Source organism: Natator depressus, chromosome 8 (assembly GCF_965152275.1).
Source record: "Natator depressus isolate rNatDep1 chromosome 8, rNatDep2.hap1, whole genome shotgun sequence".
Classification (NCBI taxonomy): domain Eukaryota; kingdom Metazoa; phylum Chordata; order Testudines; family Cheloniidae; genus Natator; species Natator depressus.
The window spans coordinates 34,873,809-34,894,184 of NC_134241.1; the positions used below are offsets into that span (position 1 = coordinate 34,873,809).

The 20,376-nt window shown below is 40.2% G+C and overlaps 1 protein-coding gene across 2 annotated transcripts in view; it reads left to right on the forward strand.

Moving 5' to 3' along the window:
* UBE2D2 (ubiquitin conjugating enzyme E2 D2) overlaps positions 1-20,376 on the forward strand; it is a 48,198-nt gene that overhangs the window by 21,286 nt on the left and 6,536 nt on the right. For both annotated transcript variants that reach the window (XM_074960727.1, XM_074960728.1), the window contains exon 6: positions 19,315-19,408. In XM_074960727.1, coding sequence (XP_074816828.1) covers positions 19,315-19,408 — 94 coding nt within the window. The remainder of the gene's footprint in view (positions 1-19,314; positions 19,409-20,376) is intronic.

A 20,376-nucleotide genomic window follows, 5' to 3' on the forward strand; every position in this document is an offset into this window, starting at 1 on the left:
TTCATGAAGCTGAAAGTTAAATTGTCACTGCTATGAAGTGAAGATCCAGCATCAACAGGGAAAATAAGCTAGATCTTCAGTCTTCTGACTGTCAAATTAAAATCCCAGTTTCCTTACTTATGACCTTTGCCCACAGAAACTTTGATCACCATTTAGTTTTCTTTGTGTACTTTACCACACAGAGCTCAGTCTTCTCCAAAGCGAATACATTTTTCTCTATACAGGGAGGATTCTAAAAGGAGCAATGAGCAAAGAGTATAAATAGCATATATAAAGTAGAAAAAAGGAAACTAAAGAAGCTGGAAACAAAATAGTTTAAAGTATAAGATAACAGGACAATTGCAAATGGCTGGTTTATGTTTAATATGTGTAAAATAAAAGGCAGGGTGTGACAGCTCTGGTAAAACTCCTCAGACTGCTGTTTGGGTGCCAAGATATTGGAACCTATACACTTCTTAAGCTTCCCTGGGTCTCGGTGGGCTCCAACCACCATCTCTGGCTCCATATTCCCTTGCACGCTTCCTCAAACAGATTGTTTAATCCTTCATGGAAGTGGGTCTTCCAGGTCCAGCAGGTCTAGAGACCAGGTCTGTTCTGACCCCCCAAGATACCACAGTAGCTCAAGCACACCCTTCAGAAATCCAACCTTTTGAGCACTTTAGTTTACAGTATCTCTCCAGGGGCACATAAGTGAAGCACATAATACACAGGCTTTGCAAAGAGTTTGAACGCAATTATTCCTTATATTGATAAGTACAAGAAATATACATCACTAAACAGTGATAGTGATGATGAAATGCTATCAAAATAAAGAACTCAGTAATGGGGGATTTCAGTTATCCCCATATTGACTGCCTGGGTACATGTCATCTCAGGATGAAATGCAGAACCAAAATTTCTCAATACTTTAAATGACTGCTTTTTGGAGCAGCTTGTACAGGAACCCACAAGGGGAGAGACAACTCTCGATCTAGTCCTGAGCGGAGCGCAGGATCTGGTCCAAGAGGTACCTATAACAGGACCACTTGGAAATAGTGACCATAATATAATAACATTCCTGTGGTGGGAAGAACATCTCAACAGCCCAACACTGTGGCATTTAATTTCAGAAAGGGGAACTATGCAAAAATGAGAAGGTTAGTTAAACAGAAATTAAAAGGTACAGTGACTAAAGTGAAATCCCTGCAAGCTGCGTGAACACTTTTCAAAGACACCATAATAGAGGGTCAACTTAAATGTATACTCCAAATTAAAAAAAGCCACTGTGGCTTAACCATGTAAAAGAAGCAGTGAGAGATAAAAGGGCATCTTTTAAAAAGTGGAAGTCAAATCCTAGTGAGGTAAATAGAAAGGGGAATAAACACTGCCAAATTAAATGAAAAAATGTAATAAGAAAAGCCAAAAAGGAGTTTGAAGAACAGCTAGCCAAAAACTCAGAAGGTAATAACAATGTTTTTTAAATACATCAGAAGCAGGAAGCCTGCTAAACAACCAGTGGGGTCCCTGTACGATCGAGATACAAAAGGAGCACTTAAAGACAATAGTCATTGCAGAGAAACTAAATGAATTCTTTGCTTCAGTTTTCACGGCTGACGATGTTAGGGAGATTCCCAAACCTGAGCTGTCTTTTGTAGGTAATCAATCTGTGACAATTCCTCAGATTTAAGTGTCACTAGAGGAGGTTTTGGAATTAATTGAGAAACTTAACAGTAACAAGTCACCAGGACCAGATGGCATTCACCCAAGAGTTCTGAAAGAACTCAAATGTGAAATTGCAGAACTATTAACTATGGTTTGTAACCTGTCCTTTTTAAATCAGCTACTGTACCCAATGACTGGAAGATAGCTAATGTAATGCCAGTATTTAAGAAGGGCTCTAAAGGTGATCCTAGCAATTACAGATGGGTAAGTCTAATGTCAGTACAGGGCAAATCAGTTGAAACAATAGTAAAGAATAAAATTGTCAGACACATAGAAGAAAAATTGTTGTGCAAAAGTCAACATGGTTTCTGTAAAAGGAGATCATGTCTTACTAATCTAGTAGAGTTCTTTGAGGGGGTCAACAAACATGTGGACAAGGGGGATCTAGTGGACATAGTGTACTTAGATTTCCAGAAAGCCTTTGACAAGGTCCTTCACCAAAGGCTCTTACGTAAATTAAGTTGTCATGGGATAAGAGGGAAGCTCCTTTCATAGATTGAGAACTGGTTAAAAGACAGGGAACGAAGGGTCAAAATAAATGGTAAATTTTCAGAATGGAGAGGGGTAACTAGTGGTGTTCCCCAAGGGTCAATCCTAGGACCAATCCTATTCAACTTACTCATAAATGATCTGGAGAAAGGGGTAAACGGTGAGGTGGCAAAGTTTGCAGATGATACTAAACTGCTCAAGATAGTTAAGACTAAAGCAGACTATGAAGAACTTCAAAATGATCTAACAAAACTAAGTGATTGGGCAGCAAAATGGCAAATGAAATTTAATGTGGATAAATGTAAAATAATGCACATTGGAAAAAATAACCCCAAATATACATACAATATGATGGGGGGCTAATTTAGCTACAACTAATCAGGAGAAAGATCTTGGAGTCGTCATGGATAGTTCTCTGAAGACGTCCACGCAGTGTGCAGCAGCAGTCAAAAAAGTACACAGGATGTTAGGAATCATTAAAAAAGGGATAGAGAATAAGATGGAGAATATCTTATTGCCCTTATATAAATCCATGGTACGCCCACATCTTGAATACTGCATACAGATGTGGTCCCCTCATCTCAAAAAAGATATACTGGCATTAGAAAAGGTATAGGGGTTTGGAACGGGTCCCATATGAGAAGAGATTAAAGAGGCTAGGACTTTTCAGCTTGGAAAAAAGGAGACTAAGGGGGGGATCTGATAGAAGTATATAAAATCATGAGTGGTGTGAAGAAAGTGAATAAGGAAAAGTTATTTATTTGTTCCCATAATATGGGAACTAGGGGCCACCAAATGAAATTAATGGGCAGCAGGTTTAAAACAAATAAAAGGAAGTTCTTCTTCACTCAGCGCACAGTCAACCTGTGGAACTCCTTGCCTGAGGAGGTTGTGAAGGCTAGGACTATAACAGGGTTCAAAAGAGAACTGGATAAATTCATGGAAGTTAAGTCCATTAATGGCTATTAGCCAGGATGGGTAAGGAATGGTGTCCCTAGCCTCTGATTGTCAGAGGGTGGAGATGGATGGCAGGAGAGAGATCACTTGATCATTACCTGTTAGGTTCACTCCCTCTGGGGCACCTGGCATTGGCCACTGTCGGCAGACAGCATACTGGGCTGGATGGACCTTTGGTCTGACCCAGTATGGCTGTTCTTATGTTAACAGATTTGTGTATGCGTTTCCCTTCCTCAATTTCCTCACCACTCTGTTTTCTTTGGGACTTGAGTCAGTCTTCTATCACCTCTGCCCTCCTGTAGATGGCTTCTTCTCTGCAACATGGAATTTCTCTGGTGTCTTTTCCATCTCTTTCCAAAATTGCCAGAGAGATCCTTTCTTTGATAACTTCCAGTCCCCTTTTTTCAGAGGACTCCTGATCAGTCTCATGAGATGCAGTCCCCAACTAGATAATCTAAGTCTGGACTCCAGGAGAACATAACTAAACAATAAACTGGGATTTGCTGAGTGGTAGCTGTTCGGTGTGTGTTTTGTTTTTTGTTTTTTTTTTTATCCCAGGGAGCCTCCATGTGACTAGAGATCATCAAGATTTAATGACCCTCCCTTGTTAGCCCTGTCAATATCCCTTGGAAATTCAGCGTAGCATGGAAGTAAAAATCAACAAACCATTCAGCCCCACATTCAAAATGGAGTTGTTTGATAAAGAGCTCATCCTCCCAAACTGGAATTCATAAATTTACACAGCTTACCCAAATGGTCATACAAGGACAAACCACCAAATGCCTACTAAAAAGGAGGCAGTGGAAATATTAGCTCTGCCATGTCCTCTCTGAATGCCAGCTCTCAATGTAGAGGCAGAGTGGGGAATTGACTAAGTTCCCTGGAAGATGTTCAGGGACCTTAGAGAAACTTTGTTCTTAGTACACAATTAGTACAGTTCATCAGAAAATAGAAGGTGTTCCATGGAAATTCCAACATTTTTGAAGTTTGTCGTGTTCCAAATTGGAACAAAGTCAAAATTTACCAAGGAAAGGAAATCTGTTTGGAACAATTGACTCTTTAAAATAAAATTAAGTTTAAAACATATGCAAAAATATTTAATATCTTAACTGTGTAATTACGCAATTTGTTTGGTCTTTATTCTCTCAACCTTTGTCAAAATTGACACTTCCACGATCTTCAGATTTTTGATAGAACTGTTCCCTCTGATTGTTTGTTCAGCTCTAAGAATCAGTTAAAGCCATTAGGTTGGTTGATCCTTCTTTTAAAGAAGGTTCAAACTGAATAATCAGTGCTCTTTAAAGGATAACAGCTTAAACTCTAGTTTTTTTCTTAAAGGCAGCGAACTTAAAATGAATAAAAAAAATTTGTATACAAAGCATAATTAATTTGTAGAACTAAATACTATAGCGTGTCCCTGAGGTTAAGAGCTTAGCAGAAAATAGTGTATAAAGCTTTATTCGCTGTGGCATAAGCCAACCACTAACTGATGGAGGTGAGGGGAAGAGTTAGGAAGAATCTTTGCCTGGGTCAGGTTCTGGCTTAACTGCGCTACAAGACTTTTCACGTAACATTCTGAGTCATCTGGCTCTGATGAGGCTGCAGGGCTAGACATTACTGGTCTGGTCTGGCATGTTCCCAAAGGTACTTTTGGGTATTACACCTTGGAGATGTCTTGCCAACTTGCAGGGCAGTGGCTTGTCTTAATTTCTCTTCCCTGTTTGTATAGCTTTCTTTAATTTTTCATAAACTGAAATGGAGAAACTTTCTGTAAGCTGTTTTGTAATATTTGGTCTAGTAACAATGGTAGCTGTAGACTCAGGCTGAAAGTTCTTTAAGTTGCGTGTTACATCAGCAACGATATGTAGACTTCAGTTACAGTAGAACCTCAGTTACGAAAATCTCGGGAATGGAGGTTCGTAACTCTGAACAAACATTATGGTTCTTTCAAAAATGTATTGACTTAGTAAAGTTTCAAAGCTGTATTATGCAGAAGAAAAATGCTGCTTTTAGCCATCTTAATTTTAATGAAACAAGCATGGAAACAGTTTCCTTATCTTGTCAAATCTTTTTTTAAACTTTCCCTTTATTTTTTTAGTAGTTTACATTTCACACAGTACTGTATTGCATTTGCTTTTTTGTCTCTGCTGATGCCTGATTGCATACTTCTGGTTCCAGATGAGATTTGTGTTTGATCTGTCAGTTCGTAACTCTGGTGTTCATAACTCTGAAGTTCTACTGTATAGGTGGACCTCCTTTCTTATTAGCAGTTCCTATCACCATAGGATATAAGGGAAGGATAAATGAAGACCTCTTATTTTGGACAAATTTAATGCAACTTATTCTTTAACCACTTCTGGGGCTTTTCTTGCATGTGCTGTGTGCAATGACTTCACTTGCCAAATTACATATAGATTACATTCTTTTCATGTATGGGTTTTTTGTTAAGGCAAATGTCAGTGAAGGTTGCCCATTCAATCTTAATTCAGTCCCCGTGTGCGTATTCTGCTACAGTCTTTAAGTACACGATCACATACTGTCCCACAGGATCGTTGCCTAATGCAATGCACAGTATGGACTATGCCCACTGAATGGGTAGCTATTCAATATTTCTCTTTAACCTCTTTCAGTGTGGCTCTGCACATTACTTCACACCATTTAAAACCTGCACTGAATACTAAGCTCTGTGTCTTAGTATCTTAATGAGTTATCTTCACACAACCCATGTGAAGTGAGAAGACATCCCCATTTTACACATGGGGAACTGGTGCACAAAGATTAAAGCCAAAATTATTAATGCCCACTAGTTTTGGGTGCCCCATTTGAGAAGCCTAGGATCTGAATTTTCAGAGTACTCGGCATTTTATGGTTTTACTAATAGTTGAAAGTCTCTGCTGTCACACAGGTATAATTTGTAAATTCAAAATGTCTGAGAATTTAAAAATTGGATGGTAACAGACCATGAATCCTAGTGTTTGAACCTGGTGATATTCTAAACAAAGAGCTTTCAGCCATGCTTTTAGCTCAGAGGTTCTCAGTTTTGTACTGGTGACCCCTTTCACATAGTAAGCCACTGAGTGCGACCTCTCCCCCCCCCCCCCCCCCGCCCTTTATAAATTAAAAACTTTTTTTATATATATATTTAACACGGTTATAAATGTTGGAGGCAAAGCAGGGCTTGGGATGGAGGCTGACAGCTCATGACCCCCATGTAATAACCTCATGACCCCCCTCAGGGGACCAGACCCCCAGTTTGAGAACCCCTGTAATGTAGCTGTCTGCATTGCTTCATGCTGACTCGGCAGTCACTCTAGGCTTCAGAGTGACAATCCTGGAATTTTTATATATAGATATGTTCATAGCTTCCAGTGATGCCAATGGCAGTTGCAGTTGAGTGCTCACTCAGCACTTTTGCAATTCAAACCTCAGGTCTCTCAGATTGGGCACCCGGAAAATGAGGAACACACAATTATTGGCCACCTGTAAAACATCAAAACTTTCTCTTGCCCAGCATCACAAGACCTCTGTGGCAGATGCAGGAATAGAAACCAATTCCTTAAGGCAACATTCAGCTGTCTTAACCAGGAGATCATCCTCTCGTCTTTCCAACATCCTGCCAAATTCACTACACATCTTCCAGTTTCCTCAACAAAGGAAGCAGAAGTCCTACAAACAGTCTCCTTCACTATGCAACCCTGATTCATTCCCAGAGGACATACCTGTGCATTGAATTAGGGAGGGGTCATGGGAGGAGGGGATTCTTTGTGTTCATCTAATAAATACTCTAGCATAATGCATATACACAAGGGGGCTGAACTAAGGTTGCATGGGCCACTTTGATTCTCTGGCATTTCTTAGCTTTTTGAGTTGATTTAGCAACCTTAATGTTTTTCACTGTAGGTTTTTTGTGTAATTTCCTAAGTATGAAACTTAACTTGAAAAGATAATTGATTTTCTTTAACTGTGTAGAACCTTATTGACCTCTCCTTCACATGAGTAATCATTGGCGTTGGGATCTTTATTTCTTCAGCACAGCATTCTTCGCTGTGAGCGAATTAAAGTAACTGATACGTTTTCTCCTGCTATCTCTGCATGGAGCCTGTGCATGCGTGCGCTCACTCTCTCTTGCTTTGCCAGTGGGTTTTACAGCTCTTTGCTTGACAGCAGAAAAAGGAATGTTTAAACTGGGAAATGATGGGTTTGATTGCAAATTCTGGAAGGGGGTGGGCTCTAATGGTAGGTAGTCCCTTCTGCCCCAGTCCTCCTCTGTATTAGGTGGGTCCCTGTGTACTAGCAGGCATGGGAAGCATTGAAACCACTGCACATTCTTGTGCCCAGCACCACAGTGCCCCTAGTGGTGTGGAGGAGCAGTTGCAGGGAGTATCCCATTCCTGCATCCCTGGGCTGGAGCATAATCTGTTATTTAGGGCAATGGTTTTCAAACTTCTATTCTGGGAACTCAGTTGAAGAAAATTGTTGATGCCTGTGACCCAACGGAGCTGGGGATGAGGGGTTTGGGAGGGTCTCAGGTCTGTGGGGTGGGGCTGGGAATGAGGGGTTCAGGGTGTGGGAGGCTCAGGGCTGGGGCAGGGGGTTGGGGTGCAGGAGGGTGACAGGGCTCTGGGCTTGGGGTGCAGGCTCTGGGGTGGGGCTAGGGATGAGGGGCTCTGCATTTGGGGGGGGTTGGGGTGCAGGAAGAGGTTTGGGGGGCTCAGGGCTGGAGCAGGGCATGGGGGCACAGGGATGGGGTGCAGACTTGCCTCTGGCAGCACAACTGGGGTGCAGAGGCAGGCTTCCCACCTGTCCAGGTCCCGCGCTGCACCTGAAAGGGCCAGCAGCAGGTCCAGCTCCTAGGCGGAGATGCACAAGCGGCTCTCGCCCGCAGACACCGCCCTACCGCCCCTCAAGCTCCCATTGGCCAGGAACTGGAGTGCGGTGCTCAGGTTGGGGGCAGTATGCAGAGCCACGTGGCCCCCCCCCGCCTAGAAGCCAGCCCTGCTGCTAACCACTTCCAGCGTTCAGCATGGTGTTGGAACAGGTAAGCACTGGCCAGCCCCGCCAACTGGACTTTTAATGTCCCAGTCGGCGGTGCTGACCAGAGCAACCCAGTGCCTTATAACGGAGTCGCAACCCGAACTTTGAAAAATGCTGATCTAGGGAACGTGCATGCTCACTACAGATAAATCTTTGAAGAATTTTTAGTTGCCATGCTCTTAACAAGTTTCTACTGAGTATGTGTAAGCTGAGGTTTTTCACCATTCCTGTAAAAATCTTCCCAAATTTGACTGACATTACTGTGATCCCTTGCCAGATTTCAGTACGGCGGCACTGGCACTTCTCAGTGAGGTAGTTGTAATGTTTTTAAGCACAGGCAAAACTTTCCCCTAATCTCATTCTCATAAATAGCTGAACTGTTAGCTGGAGATCTCACTGAAAATAAATTCAGCTTTTGAGGCAGATACCTGTCATGAAGAACTTCACCCTGAATGGCTGGTTTAACAGAGTTAAGACCCTATTTTCCATTTCTGATACTGAAAGTGCTGGGCAACCTTTACTATAGGCATTACTATCTGCCCCACCTATAACAGAATTTCAGTAATAATCCAAGATTTTGTTCACTTTTCCTTTGGCTTGAGTTATCGGTAACATGAATTCATGAGGTTTTTTTGCATCATTCTGTTACAACATTTAGCTAAGGCTCTCAACTAGAGCTCCATGAAGTTGAGGGCCTTCAGGAAAAAGCTGTCTCTAGCTAGCTCCTGAAACTTTCACCCTTGTACCCTTATTGCTACAGCATTTGCAGTGGGTGCAGCTGTCCCAGTAGGGAATGAATGTCATGGTGGTCTGACATTGAAATTCAGAGCCCACTTAGGCCCTTAAGAATAGGATCAAGTTTTTTAATTATATCCAAAAACTTGTGGGAGGTGGGGAGCATGGAGCACTTGTAAGATAATCTTAGCAGCTCTCCTCTGAAGTGGAAAAAACTGCTGCATTGTACGAACTGGAGCTTGTATGTTGTCTTTTAGCCCCACGTAGAGTGTATTACAATAGTCTAACTGGAGGCTTGATGGACACACACGCAAGAGGCTGGATACTCGCCTTAGACAAATGAGCATAGTATGCCAGCAACCATAAAAAACCTATTCCCCTTAAATTCCAAGACTCTGATTCCAGGATTGTTATCTTTGTTTGCAAGTCCTCTTAATTCATGACATGGTAAGTAAACCTGTTCGCTTTCCGAATGTAACTTGGACATGGCCAGAATAGCACAAATGTATCTTAACTGGGTGTAGGAGGGTTTGGAAATATAGCTAAAAATCTAATTGCAAGGGAGGCTGTCGTATCATGCAACCATTTGGCTGGGATGTGGGAATGGAATCTGTAAGCTTATAACTGATATTGGGGGTGGAACAAATGGTGAGACCATAGCCAGATTCAAGAGGACTTGGATGGTTTTAAGTTACTGTCAATAGCAGGCAAGCGTAATTCAGTTGAGGCAGAATAAAAATAGCTTGTCCTGAGAAGAGCTGATGAATGTGATAGTGCTCTGCTACTTTATCACCATACTTCTCTGTATTGGGGAAACTTATTTCCAGTCTGTCTAGTGGACAGCAGCAGGAAAAAGGCTTTAATAGGATGGGTGATGTCTAAAGAAATTTTAAAGCTGCCAATTTGAGACTCATTAGTTTTTAAACTGATACAGTAGAACCTCAGAGCTCTGAACACGAGAGTTACAAACTGACAGATCAATCACACACTTCATTTAGAACCGGAAGTATGCAATCAGGCAACAGAGACAAACAACAGAGAGCAAATACTGCAGTCCTGTGTTAAATGTAAACTACAAAAAAGGCGGGGGGGGGGGGGTTTAAAAATAGACAAGGTAAGGAAACAGTTTCTGTGCTTGTTTCATTTAAATTAAAATGTTTAAAAGCAGCATTTTTCTTCTGTAAAGTTTCAAAGCTGTATCGTCAATGTTCAGTTGTAAATTTTTGAAAGAATAATCTTAATGTTTTGTTCAGAGTTATGAACAGCCTCCATTCCTGAGTGTTAGTAACGCTGAAGTTCTGCTGTACGTTAAATGAGGGAGAAGGAGCATGTCCAGCCTAAACTCCCTTGCTGCAATTTAAGCCCATTGCTTCTTGTCCTGTCCTCTGAGGTTAAGAACAGTTCTTCTCCCTCCTCTTTATAAAAACCTTTTATATACTAGAAAACTGTTATCATGTCCCCTCTCGGTCTTCTCCTTTCCAGGCTAAACAAACCCTTTTTTTTTTTTCAATCTTCCCTCAGAGGTCATTGTTTTCTAGACCTTTAATCATTTTTGTCACTCTTCTCTGGACGTTCTCCAATTTGTCCATCTTTCCTGAAATGTGGCGCCCAGAACTAGACATAATACTCCAGTTGAGGCCTTATCAGCATGGAGTAGAGTGGAAGAATTACTTCTCATGTCTTGTTTACGACACTCCTGCTAATACATCTTAGAATGATGTTCGCTTTTTTTGCAACAGCATTACGCTGTTGACTCATATTTAACTTGTGGTCCACTATGACCCTAGATCTCTTTCCACAGTACTCCTTTCTAGGCAGTCATTTCCTGTTTTGTATGTGTGCAACTGATTGTTCCTTCCTAAATGGAGTACTTTGCATTTGTCCTTATTGAATTTCATCCTGTTTACTTCAGACCAGTTTGTCCAGATCATTTAATCCTATCCTTCAAAGCACTTGCAACCCCTTTCAGCTTGTTATCGCCTGCAAATGTTATAAGTGTACTCTCTATGCCATTATCTAAATCATTGATGAAGATATTGAACAGAACCAGATGCAGAACTGATCCCTGCAGGACCCCACTCATTATGCCCTTCCAGCATAACTGTAAAGCACTGATTACTCTCTGGGAACAGTTTTCCAACCAGTTTTGCACCCACCTTATAGTAGCTCCATCTAGGTTGCGTTTCCCTAGTTTGTTTGAGACTGTCATGTGAGACAGTTATCAGAAGCTTTACTGAAGTCCGGATATACCACATTCCCCCCCCCCCCCCCCCCCCATTCACAAAGCTTGTTACCCTGTCAAAGAAAGCTATCAGGTTGATTTGATGTGATTTGTTCTTGACAAATCCATGCTGACTGTTACTTATCACCTTACTATTTTCTAGATGTTTTCAAATTGATTGCTTAATTATTTGCTCCATTATCTTTCCAGGTACATAAGTTAAACTGACTGGTCTGTAATTCCCTGGGTTGTCCTTGTTTCCCGTTTTTATAGATTAGCAGTATATTTGCCCTTTTCCAATCTTCTGGAATCTGTCCTGTATTCAAAGACTTTTTTTTTTCCCAAAGATAATCGCTAATGGCTCAGATATCTCCTCAGCCAGCTCCTTGAGTATTCTAGGATGCATTTCATCAGGCCCTGGTGACTTGAAGATCATCTAAGTAATTTTTAACTTGTTCTTTCCCTATTTTAGCCTATGGTCCTACCTCATTTTCACTGGCATTCACTGTTAGACATCCAGTCTCCACCAGCCTTCTTGGTGAAAACCGAAACAAAGAAGTCATTAAGCACCTCTGCCATTTCCATATTTTCTGTTGTTTTTCCCCTCGATTTTCCTCTTGCTTCTAATGTATTTGTAGAATGTTTTCTTGTTATCCTTTATCTCTAATTAGTTTGATCTCGTTTTATGCCTTGGCCTTTCTAATTTTGTCCCTGCATACTTTGTGTTATTTGTTTATATTCATCCTTTGTAATTTGACCTAGTTTCCACTTTTTGTAGAACACTCTTTTTTTGATTTTTAGATCATTGAAGATCTCCTGGTTGAGCCAGGGTGACTTCTTGCCATACTTCCTATCTTTCCTGCGCAGTGGGATAGATTGCTCTTGTGCCCTTAAAAATGTCTTTGAAAAACTGTCAATTGTTTTTCCCCTTAGGACTTGCTTCCCATGGGATCTTACCTACCAACGCCCTGGGTTTGCTAAAGTCTGCCTTCTTGAAATCTATGGTCTTTATTTTGCTGTTCTCCCTTCTACCATTCCTTAGAATCATGAACTCTACCATTTCATGATCACTTTCACCCAAGCTGCCTTCCACTTTCAAATTCTCAACCAGTTCCTCTCTGTTTGTCAAAATCAAATCTAGAACAGCATCTCCCCTAGTAGCTTTCTCCACCTTCTGAAATAAAAAAAAGTCTCCAGTACATTCCAAGAACTTGTTGGATAATCTGTGCCCTGCTGCGTTGTTTTCCCAATAGATGTCTGAGTAGTTAGATTGCTATGGTGCTGGAGGATTCTTTCTTGAACAGGTCATCATGGCCAAGAAATAGGACCTTCATAACAAAGTATTTCCTGCACTCTGAATGGAAGCACTTTGACTCTGAGCTTAAAGAATTTACCCTGAATCATATCCATCTGGGTTTCATTTTATTCGTCATCACTGTGCAGAAATACAACCCTAATTGACAGTAATTTCATTTTGTCATATTCCTGTTCAGATGGCCTCTTGTTAATCTCCTCATGAAATTGTTCCTGAAAAGGTTAAATTTGTAAACCTAAGTTTGAAAGCCTGAATATTTTCAGACTCAAATTTGGTGCTTGCTAGGCTTGTGGAAGGTTGTTTTGAATCTCCGTTTTTCCTCTTCCCTAGTGACTGTAACATCATCCAGCCGGATTTTGGAGCTACTGGTTCTTGCCTCTTCTTTTTCCTTATGAAAACTACAGTAAAATATCATTAGACTTGTTTTGTGTACTGTCCCTATACATGAGAACTTACTTAATGGTAGCTTGCTTTAAGTAAGCTTGGCTAAAATATCTGGATTCAGATATGGTAGGTTGAGGCTCTTCCCCTATGTTTTTTTTTAAAAAAAAAAATAGCAAATTTAAAGTAGACTACATTCCAATTTATATAACTCTTGAAAGTTTCAAGTCAGGAAATTAAGTTGTCCTCAATTGAGCTTATTCCCTCAAATTAAGAAACTGCAATTTTTAACACTCAGATTCTTTGCTGTGCTCAAGTTGGTCTTGCTTAAAAAGAAATAATTATTTATATTGAACTGAATTCTGCCAGGTGCATCAAGAATACTTTAACTGATGGGTGTATAATAGGCTAAGACAATGACAAGCTATGTCCAGTATATAGTGAAGATGGCCTAATAGGAGCCCATTATCTTTCTGAATGAACCTGAACCATTGTTTTAGACTTCAGAGAATGAGGACAGTATTCTCCATTCTCATTTTTTTAAAACAAAAAGCCTATTGATTACAGTGTAGCTTAAAAATTGGAGGCGTAAACAAGATGAGCTAAGGAAAATAAAGGCACCTAGATAATCACCCCATTTTTTGGGCACTATGTCCTGTATTTGTGGCATGACAGTTGGGACATGTAGTATCTTCTAGGAGTAAGTTATGTCCCTTAAGCCTATCTCTTACAAAAGTTAGTCTACTTAGTGCATGAGCCTTGAAAACTTTAACAGGCATTGAACTCTGACTTGCAGAGTAGGAAGACAAGCTGGAAAATACAGTCTTTAAGAACCTGTGATGGCTTCAGTGGTGGAGTGGAGGAGATGATATGCCCATGATGTCAGGCTGAAAGCTCTACTTAAATTACATTCATGACTTAGTAAATAGCACAGCCTATTTTTTAGCATATTGAGTATCCTAACTATAGATACCCAAACTCAAATTGTAACAGGACAGGGGATGTAGATAAGAGTTGACTGGGCTTTTTGTGAAGGGAGATGAGAGCTAGGGCCCAACATAAAATCCATTTGAAGCTTTACCCCTCTGTATTTTTAACTCAGGTACTGCATGGCTTGATTATTAGGTCTGGTACAGCTGTGCTTGAGGCAGAACTGGAAGGGTGGAGGGAGGAGGTCACTTTATGTATGCCTACTCCAGACCCAGGGGCCATTTTGGCTTCCGGAGTGCACGGTCTCAAAGCTGCCAACAGCCCCAAGAGAGAAGTCTGCGAGCCAGGTTGCTGAGGCACCCCAAGCACTTATCACTCCTGGGGACTTCCCATGCTCAAGGAATCCTCAACTGGCCAGTTAGGCTACAAGTCCTCTCTGCTCCTAGAATGGTGCAGTGGGATCTTGCTGGAGCCAAGAATCTTATCCCAATTTCATCAACTACTTGAAGGTGCAGTTCTGCTCTTAAAAGTAGTCCTAAACAAGTACTGCGAAGTTCATATTTCTGTAATGGATTTCCGTATCAAATTTGTGCCTACCTGAAAACACAATCTGAGATATACACAGGATAGAAGGAATTGGATTCTCATTATTACTTAAATTGCAGTCAGCCTAAATTCTGTGGTTGATATGCAAGACAGCACTGCAGGATGATAAAACTGAGAGCTGGATTCTATTTCAAGAGTAAAGTAAACTCTGAAATTGTAAATAGAATGACTACGTATATAGGAAGCATATCTCTTAAGGTTCTCTAACTTCTAACCATTACACTTGAGAGGGAGAAGAGTCTTTTGCCTCTTTAGTCTTAACTTTCATGGCAACAGTGTAAAGTCCAGGTGAACTAGAATGCCTGGCAATGGAAGAGGATCTTGAAATTGGTATCCTACCATATTTCAACACTGCCTAACATTCTGGGGTACATTAACACCTGGCCATAAACTAAACTGGACAGATAAGGCTCTAACGGTGAGGAGTAGTACTATATCTAAAGACTCCATAAAATCTAGTGAGAGATTCTGAGTGGAAAGACCAGATGACTTTTATAGATAGAAATTCAAAGCTGTTAGTATACAAATTTAGTTAAGGTTACACTGCTAACCTTCTAATCAGAAAAAAGTGAGTGCACAATACTGAGATTAAATAGGCAGCAATCTAAAATGGTAGTAATGGAGGACATCACCTACTTGTATATAAGCTGGTCACATTGGATGTGGTGTAGAGAAGCAATGTTGTGACACCTTAAATGATTTTTTTAGGACAGCTAGCTCCAGAGTATGAGGAGAAGCTGCTTCTTAGTCCAAAGTAATACACAATAATTGGTTCAGGAAGTAACTATAGTTGAGCACTAGGTAATAATGATTGCAGCATAATTAAGTTCCTCTTCAGTGAAGAAAATGACAGAAACTAGCATGCTAAACTTTAGAAGGGGAGTGAGGGGGATTAAAGTTAAATTCCCTCCAAACAAAAAGTAGACACAACCCTCATCCTTGAAACTGATATGGAGATTTCTTAAATGAACCATAAGTGTCACAAAGGATGCCTACACTTAACAAAGAGAAGAAAGGGAAGTGGAAAGCCACATAGTAAACAAATATGGATAAATAGCTATGTTCAAGAGGTTACTTGAGCAAAACTGTTCTTTCAGAAAATGAAAGCCAAGCCTAGTGAAGAGAAGAACACTTAACTTCAGTAGGCAAAACACATAAGACGGAAATTAAGAAAGCTAAAATGGATTTTGAAGAGCAAGTAGGCTTTTTTACATGAGCTAACAAGAATGTACCAGCAGCAGGAAGTTTACAGGAGAACTAGGAGGTATCCTGGATCGCCAGAGATTAAACGGAACAATTGAACAATAAGGATATGGTAGGGAAGCCAAATGACTTGTTTGCATCAGCGTTCACCACCGAGTAGGGATGCCAATTTTGGCTGGATGTATTCCTGGAGGTTTCATCACATGTTATTCTTTAATTTCTGGAGACTCCAGGACAATCCTGGAGGGTTGGGAACCCTACCACTGCAGTTTGAGATATCTGCTCATCTTGGGTATTGAGGTGCTGTCAAGAACTGAAGTGCCTGCACCAACTTGATTAAAGTAAAGCACAAGTCACCAGGTTTGTCTATATCCAAGAGTTCTGAAAGCACTTAAGAATGGCAGTGCCTGAGTGCTAGCAAACCAAATGACCTCATTAAAACAGCTACTCTGCTGAAGGATTGGAGCATGGCAGATGTGTAGGTTTGTCTTTTTCTTTAAAAGGCCTAGAGGCTATATTGGGATTAAGACCAACAGAAAGTTAACAATGGTGTCCTAAGGTTCTATACAAAGACCAGTGTCTGTAGTAATGAATGATCTACGAAATCAAGACAAAGAATAAGGGAGAAAAACTTGCAAATGTCTTTGTCAAAGACCGACCTAACCAACTGATGTGAATGGGCTGCATAATGGCAGATGAAAGTCTTAACAAATGCACAGTGGTGCAAAATGGGAAAAACCTGTTCATGAACCTTGCTGGGTTCTAAATTGTCTAACAACTTAGGTATTTGGGGGGAAATCTGAAGATCATAGAATATCAGGGTTGGAAGGGACCTCAGGAGGTCATCTAGTCCAACCCCCTGCTCAAAGCAAGACCAGTCCCCAATTTTTTCCCCAGATCCCTAAATGGCCCCCTCAGGGATTGAACTCACAACCCTGGGTTTAGCAGGCCAATGCTCAAACCACTGAGCTATCCCTCTCCCCATTGTGGACAGCTGAAATCAAACATCTGCTGCTGCGAGGATTAAAAGGTAATATTAAAATCCTTAGGGGAAAGGGATGGACAACACTGAAAATAAAAAGAAAAGGAGTACTTGTGGCACCTTTTCTTTTTGCAAATACAGACTAAAACGGCTGCTACTCTGAAAACTGAAAATAAACCTACTATATAAATCAATGAGATTACCTCACCTGGAATATTGCGTTCTATTCAGGTCACACTTTAAAAAAGAAAGCGGGGGGGCGTCTGGGGAAGTGGAATAAGTTGAGGCAGTGAGTGACTACAGCCAAGCAGAAACTTCATGTGAAGAGATTGAAAAGACAAACTACTTCAGAAAGGAGGTGAATAAAGGGCTTGATATTCAAAACAATGGCATAGAGAAGATGGAACTGGCACTGCTTTTCACCATCTTATAACAGCAGAATAAGGGAACATTGAAAGAAATTGAAAAATTGATAAAAGGAAATACTCTTTCACATAATGTACATTTAGCCTATGGAACTACAAGGTATTGAGTTTAGCAGAATTCTGAAAGGACTGGATGTTTTATGCATAACACCCAGATCTTACAGTAATAAGGATATTAGTTTTTTTGGAAAGGATAAACCATGTCATGTCAAGCCAACCTCTGTCATGTATTAGTCTGCTTGTATGGGAAGTATTTTTCCTATTCCATAACTGCCTGCTACGGGATTTCTTGGACCTTCCTCCAAAACATCGGGTACTGACTGGCCTGTCAGGATATTGGACCATTGGGACCACTAGTCTGAAACAGTGATTATTCCTGAACTTTTAAAGGTTTTTAAAATTGCATGTACAGATACTGATGAGGGTGCAGAAATTCTGTTAATGCAGAATACTGTTTTGTCATACTTTTTCTCACTGACAACTACTTTAAGGATTTTGTTTCCTGAACATAGTGTGTCCAATGAAAAATTCAACTAATCTGTTGGAATATCACAGGTATTATAACCCAGAAATGGCTGAAGAGTGACCTTTAGTAGAGTGGTAACATGGTGCTGGAGGAAAAGAGGTACTAATCTAACCCAGAACAAGAAATAGGTTGATCTTTTCAGAGACCCCACATCTGCAGGAATTTATCCAATACAGAACCTGAATTTTATACCAATCAATAAATTTGTTTTTTCCTAAAATAGTTCTAGAAACCTGGAATTATAGTTTGACATTAATATACTCCACTAGTAAAGAGTCTACCATAATACAGTGAAAACTGCATTAACTCAAGAATCTGTGATCACCTCTTGTTTTCTCATCCCCACCCAATACAACTTTGCTAGTGAAAGCACCTGGCCCAAATACCTGGGATCATTTCTTTTTTCACTCTAGCTCTGAAGTTCATCTTTAATTTGTCATACTAAGAAGAATGTGAGAAATCCATCCTACTCTTGCACTCAGCATGTGGGACAACAGTATGTGCTGTCTTGTAGAAGATCCTTTTGTACAAGGAGTTTCCAAAACCATCATGGAGCAAACATCAAATAGTATGATTAGACAAATATTTAATTTCATTTTGCACTCCAAGCTGCTAGTGTAGATACAAAGTTTAAGATTTTCCAGCACTGCTAATGTCATGTGTCTAAACTTGACCAGAGCAGGCCTTGTGTGTACTAAGACTCATTCTGTTGCTACCATGAACGGAGCTGAGCTGGTGGTAGGAATTATGGGACATCTGGGAGGCAGGGGGGGAGCCCTTGTCTATACTACTGTGGCAGCATCAAAGGATAAGATGGACAAGGTCATAGCAAGATGTAAAGATGTGTATTTTTAAAAACTTGCTTAATATTGTTCCTCTGTATTAATAAGTTCAAGATTTTTTTTCCTGCTTGTTTTTAAACCTCAGAAATATCAGAATGTCAACTCTGTTCTTTCCTGGCTTTGCTGGAGGGTCTATTGAATGTCTCAGGCTATGTCATGTCTTGGAAGATTAGTCATATTAAAAAATACTTAGCAAAAGTTTTAGCAAATGGCTTTAAGTACGACTTTGCACTTAGTTCAAACAGGGAAGGTTGTGCTACATTCTAAATATGACTTTCCCTGTTTACACTTGATGCAGAGCAGTGTTTTAAAATTGTTTAAAACGTTGGCAAATATGATGGCTCTTCCTGTTCTAGACATGGCCTCAGTTGTCTAATCTTAAGTTTAAATGAGTAGCAATATGGACAAAGAATATTGAAACATTAAAATGAAGTTGTGAACAGTTGGTCTTAAAATCTCATCCCCTTCTCGGTTGCTCTTTCACTCTTTGACTGTGTCATAACATTAGTTCTCCAGTTATCTTCCAGGCAAATCAGGACCTAAATTTCTATTAAGTGGTGTGGTTTTTCTTGTTTGTTTTAAATCTTGTCTTAAGACCTTTCTGGCAATTTTATACATATTTGCAATTTTTTTTTAATTGCATGACACCTTTTTAAAGGTGATTCCAACTTGTAATTGAACAGTTCTGTCCAGCTGTCTCCATACTGGCCTGGTGTACTCAAAATAACAATGTTATGGTCCTGCAAAGCCTTAGTTTAGGTGTGAAATGGTAATTACTTTATATACTGAAGTAATTTGGCTAAATTTTCTGGAATTTACTATTCGTTAATGTTCATGTCTGTTTTGTTGTGGTGGTCACATCTTGACTCCAGACATCAAGGGTTAAAATAGCAACCAAGTAGGTTTACTTTCTATAGGTGTTTTCAGCAGCACTTAAATTCTAATGCAGTGTTTTTTTTCTCTCTAGTACTTTTGTCCATCTGTTCTCTGTTGTGTGATCCCAATCCAGATGATCCTTTAGTGCCTGAGATTGCACGGATCTACAAAACAGATAGAGAAAAGTGAGTATGGAAGCCAAAAACCTGTTAAATGCTTCAGTTAATATGAAAACAGCAGAATCTGTACTCAGAGCCAGAGGTAAAAGAAAATGGGATTACTTTACAAAAAACTAATCTCTGAATTTGTTAAAGTAGTCTTGATCAGTTGGAAACCTTGGTCTTCTAAGGATATTGCTTAGAAGAGGCACTGTAGATACAGTGCACACTGACACTAGTCTAATATAGTAGTACCTAATGGCATTGCTACAGGGAAGTCTGTATTTCCAGTTTGTCTGTATTGAGGGACTTCTAAGTAAGCCATAACCCCCCCCACCCCACCAAAAAAAGAAACAAAACCATGTACTAAATTCTCAGCCCATAAGCAAATCTATATCAGTTTAGTTGCTTTAACTACAGGTTTACCTTCATGATTGATACCCTGATAAACCTGTGAAAATCTCACAAATGTAAGCTGTACTAAGAACCATATTTTGTACAGATTTTGCAGCATCAGTTTGAGTTACACACTTCAAAAGCCCTTCACTGTCTGTGCTTCAATTCTATATAGTTGGCAGAAGGAACAAGCTAAACACTATTACAGGAAGCACTAATGTTCTAGATGGTGGGGTATGAACACGGAGGTAACCAATACCTCTGATTCAGCTTCATTGACAGCACACTTAGGGTGCAAGGGAAGGATAAGAGTGGTAGAGAGATGTGGGGAAGACTTAAAAGCTTTTAAGGAGCAAATTGCAAAAAAAAAAATTGCATTAATGTAACTCAAACTGCTTCAGTTTAAAAGGGAACTTCTTGTCTGAGCAATTGCTTGATGATGATGATTGTAAACTAATTCCCCACCTTGAGCTGTTCCCACTCCAGAACTGATCAGCAGTTCCCTTACACGACCATCTAATGAAGTCAAGACAGCACTTCAGCAACCTGTGAGTAGGGAGGGAGGTGAAATTAAGCAAATTTCTGGATAATGTTTGGTA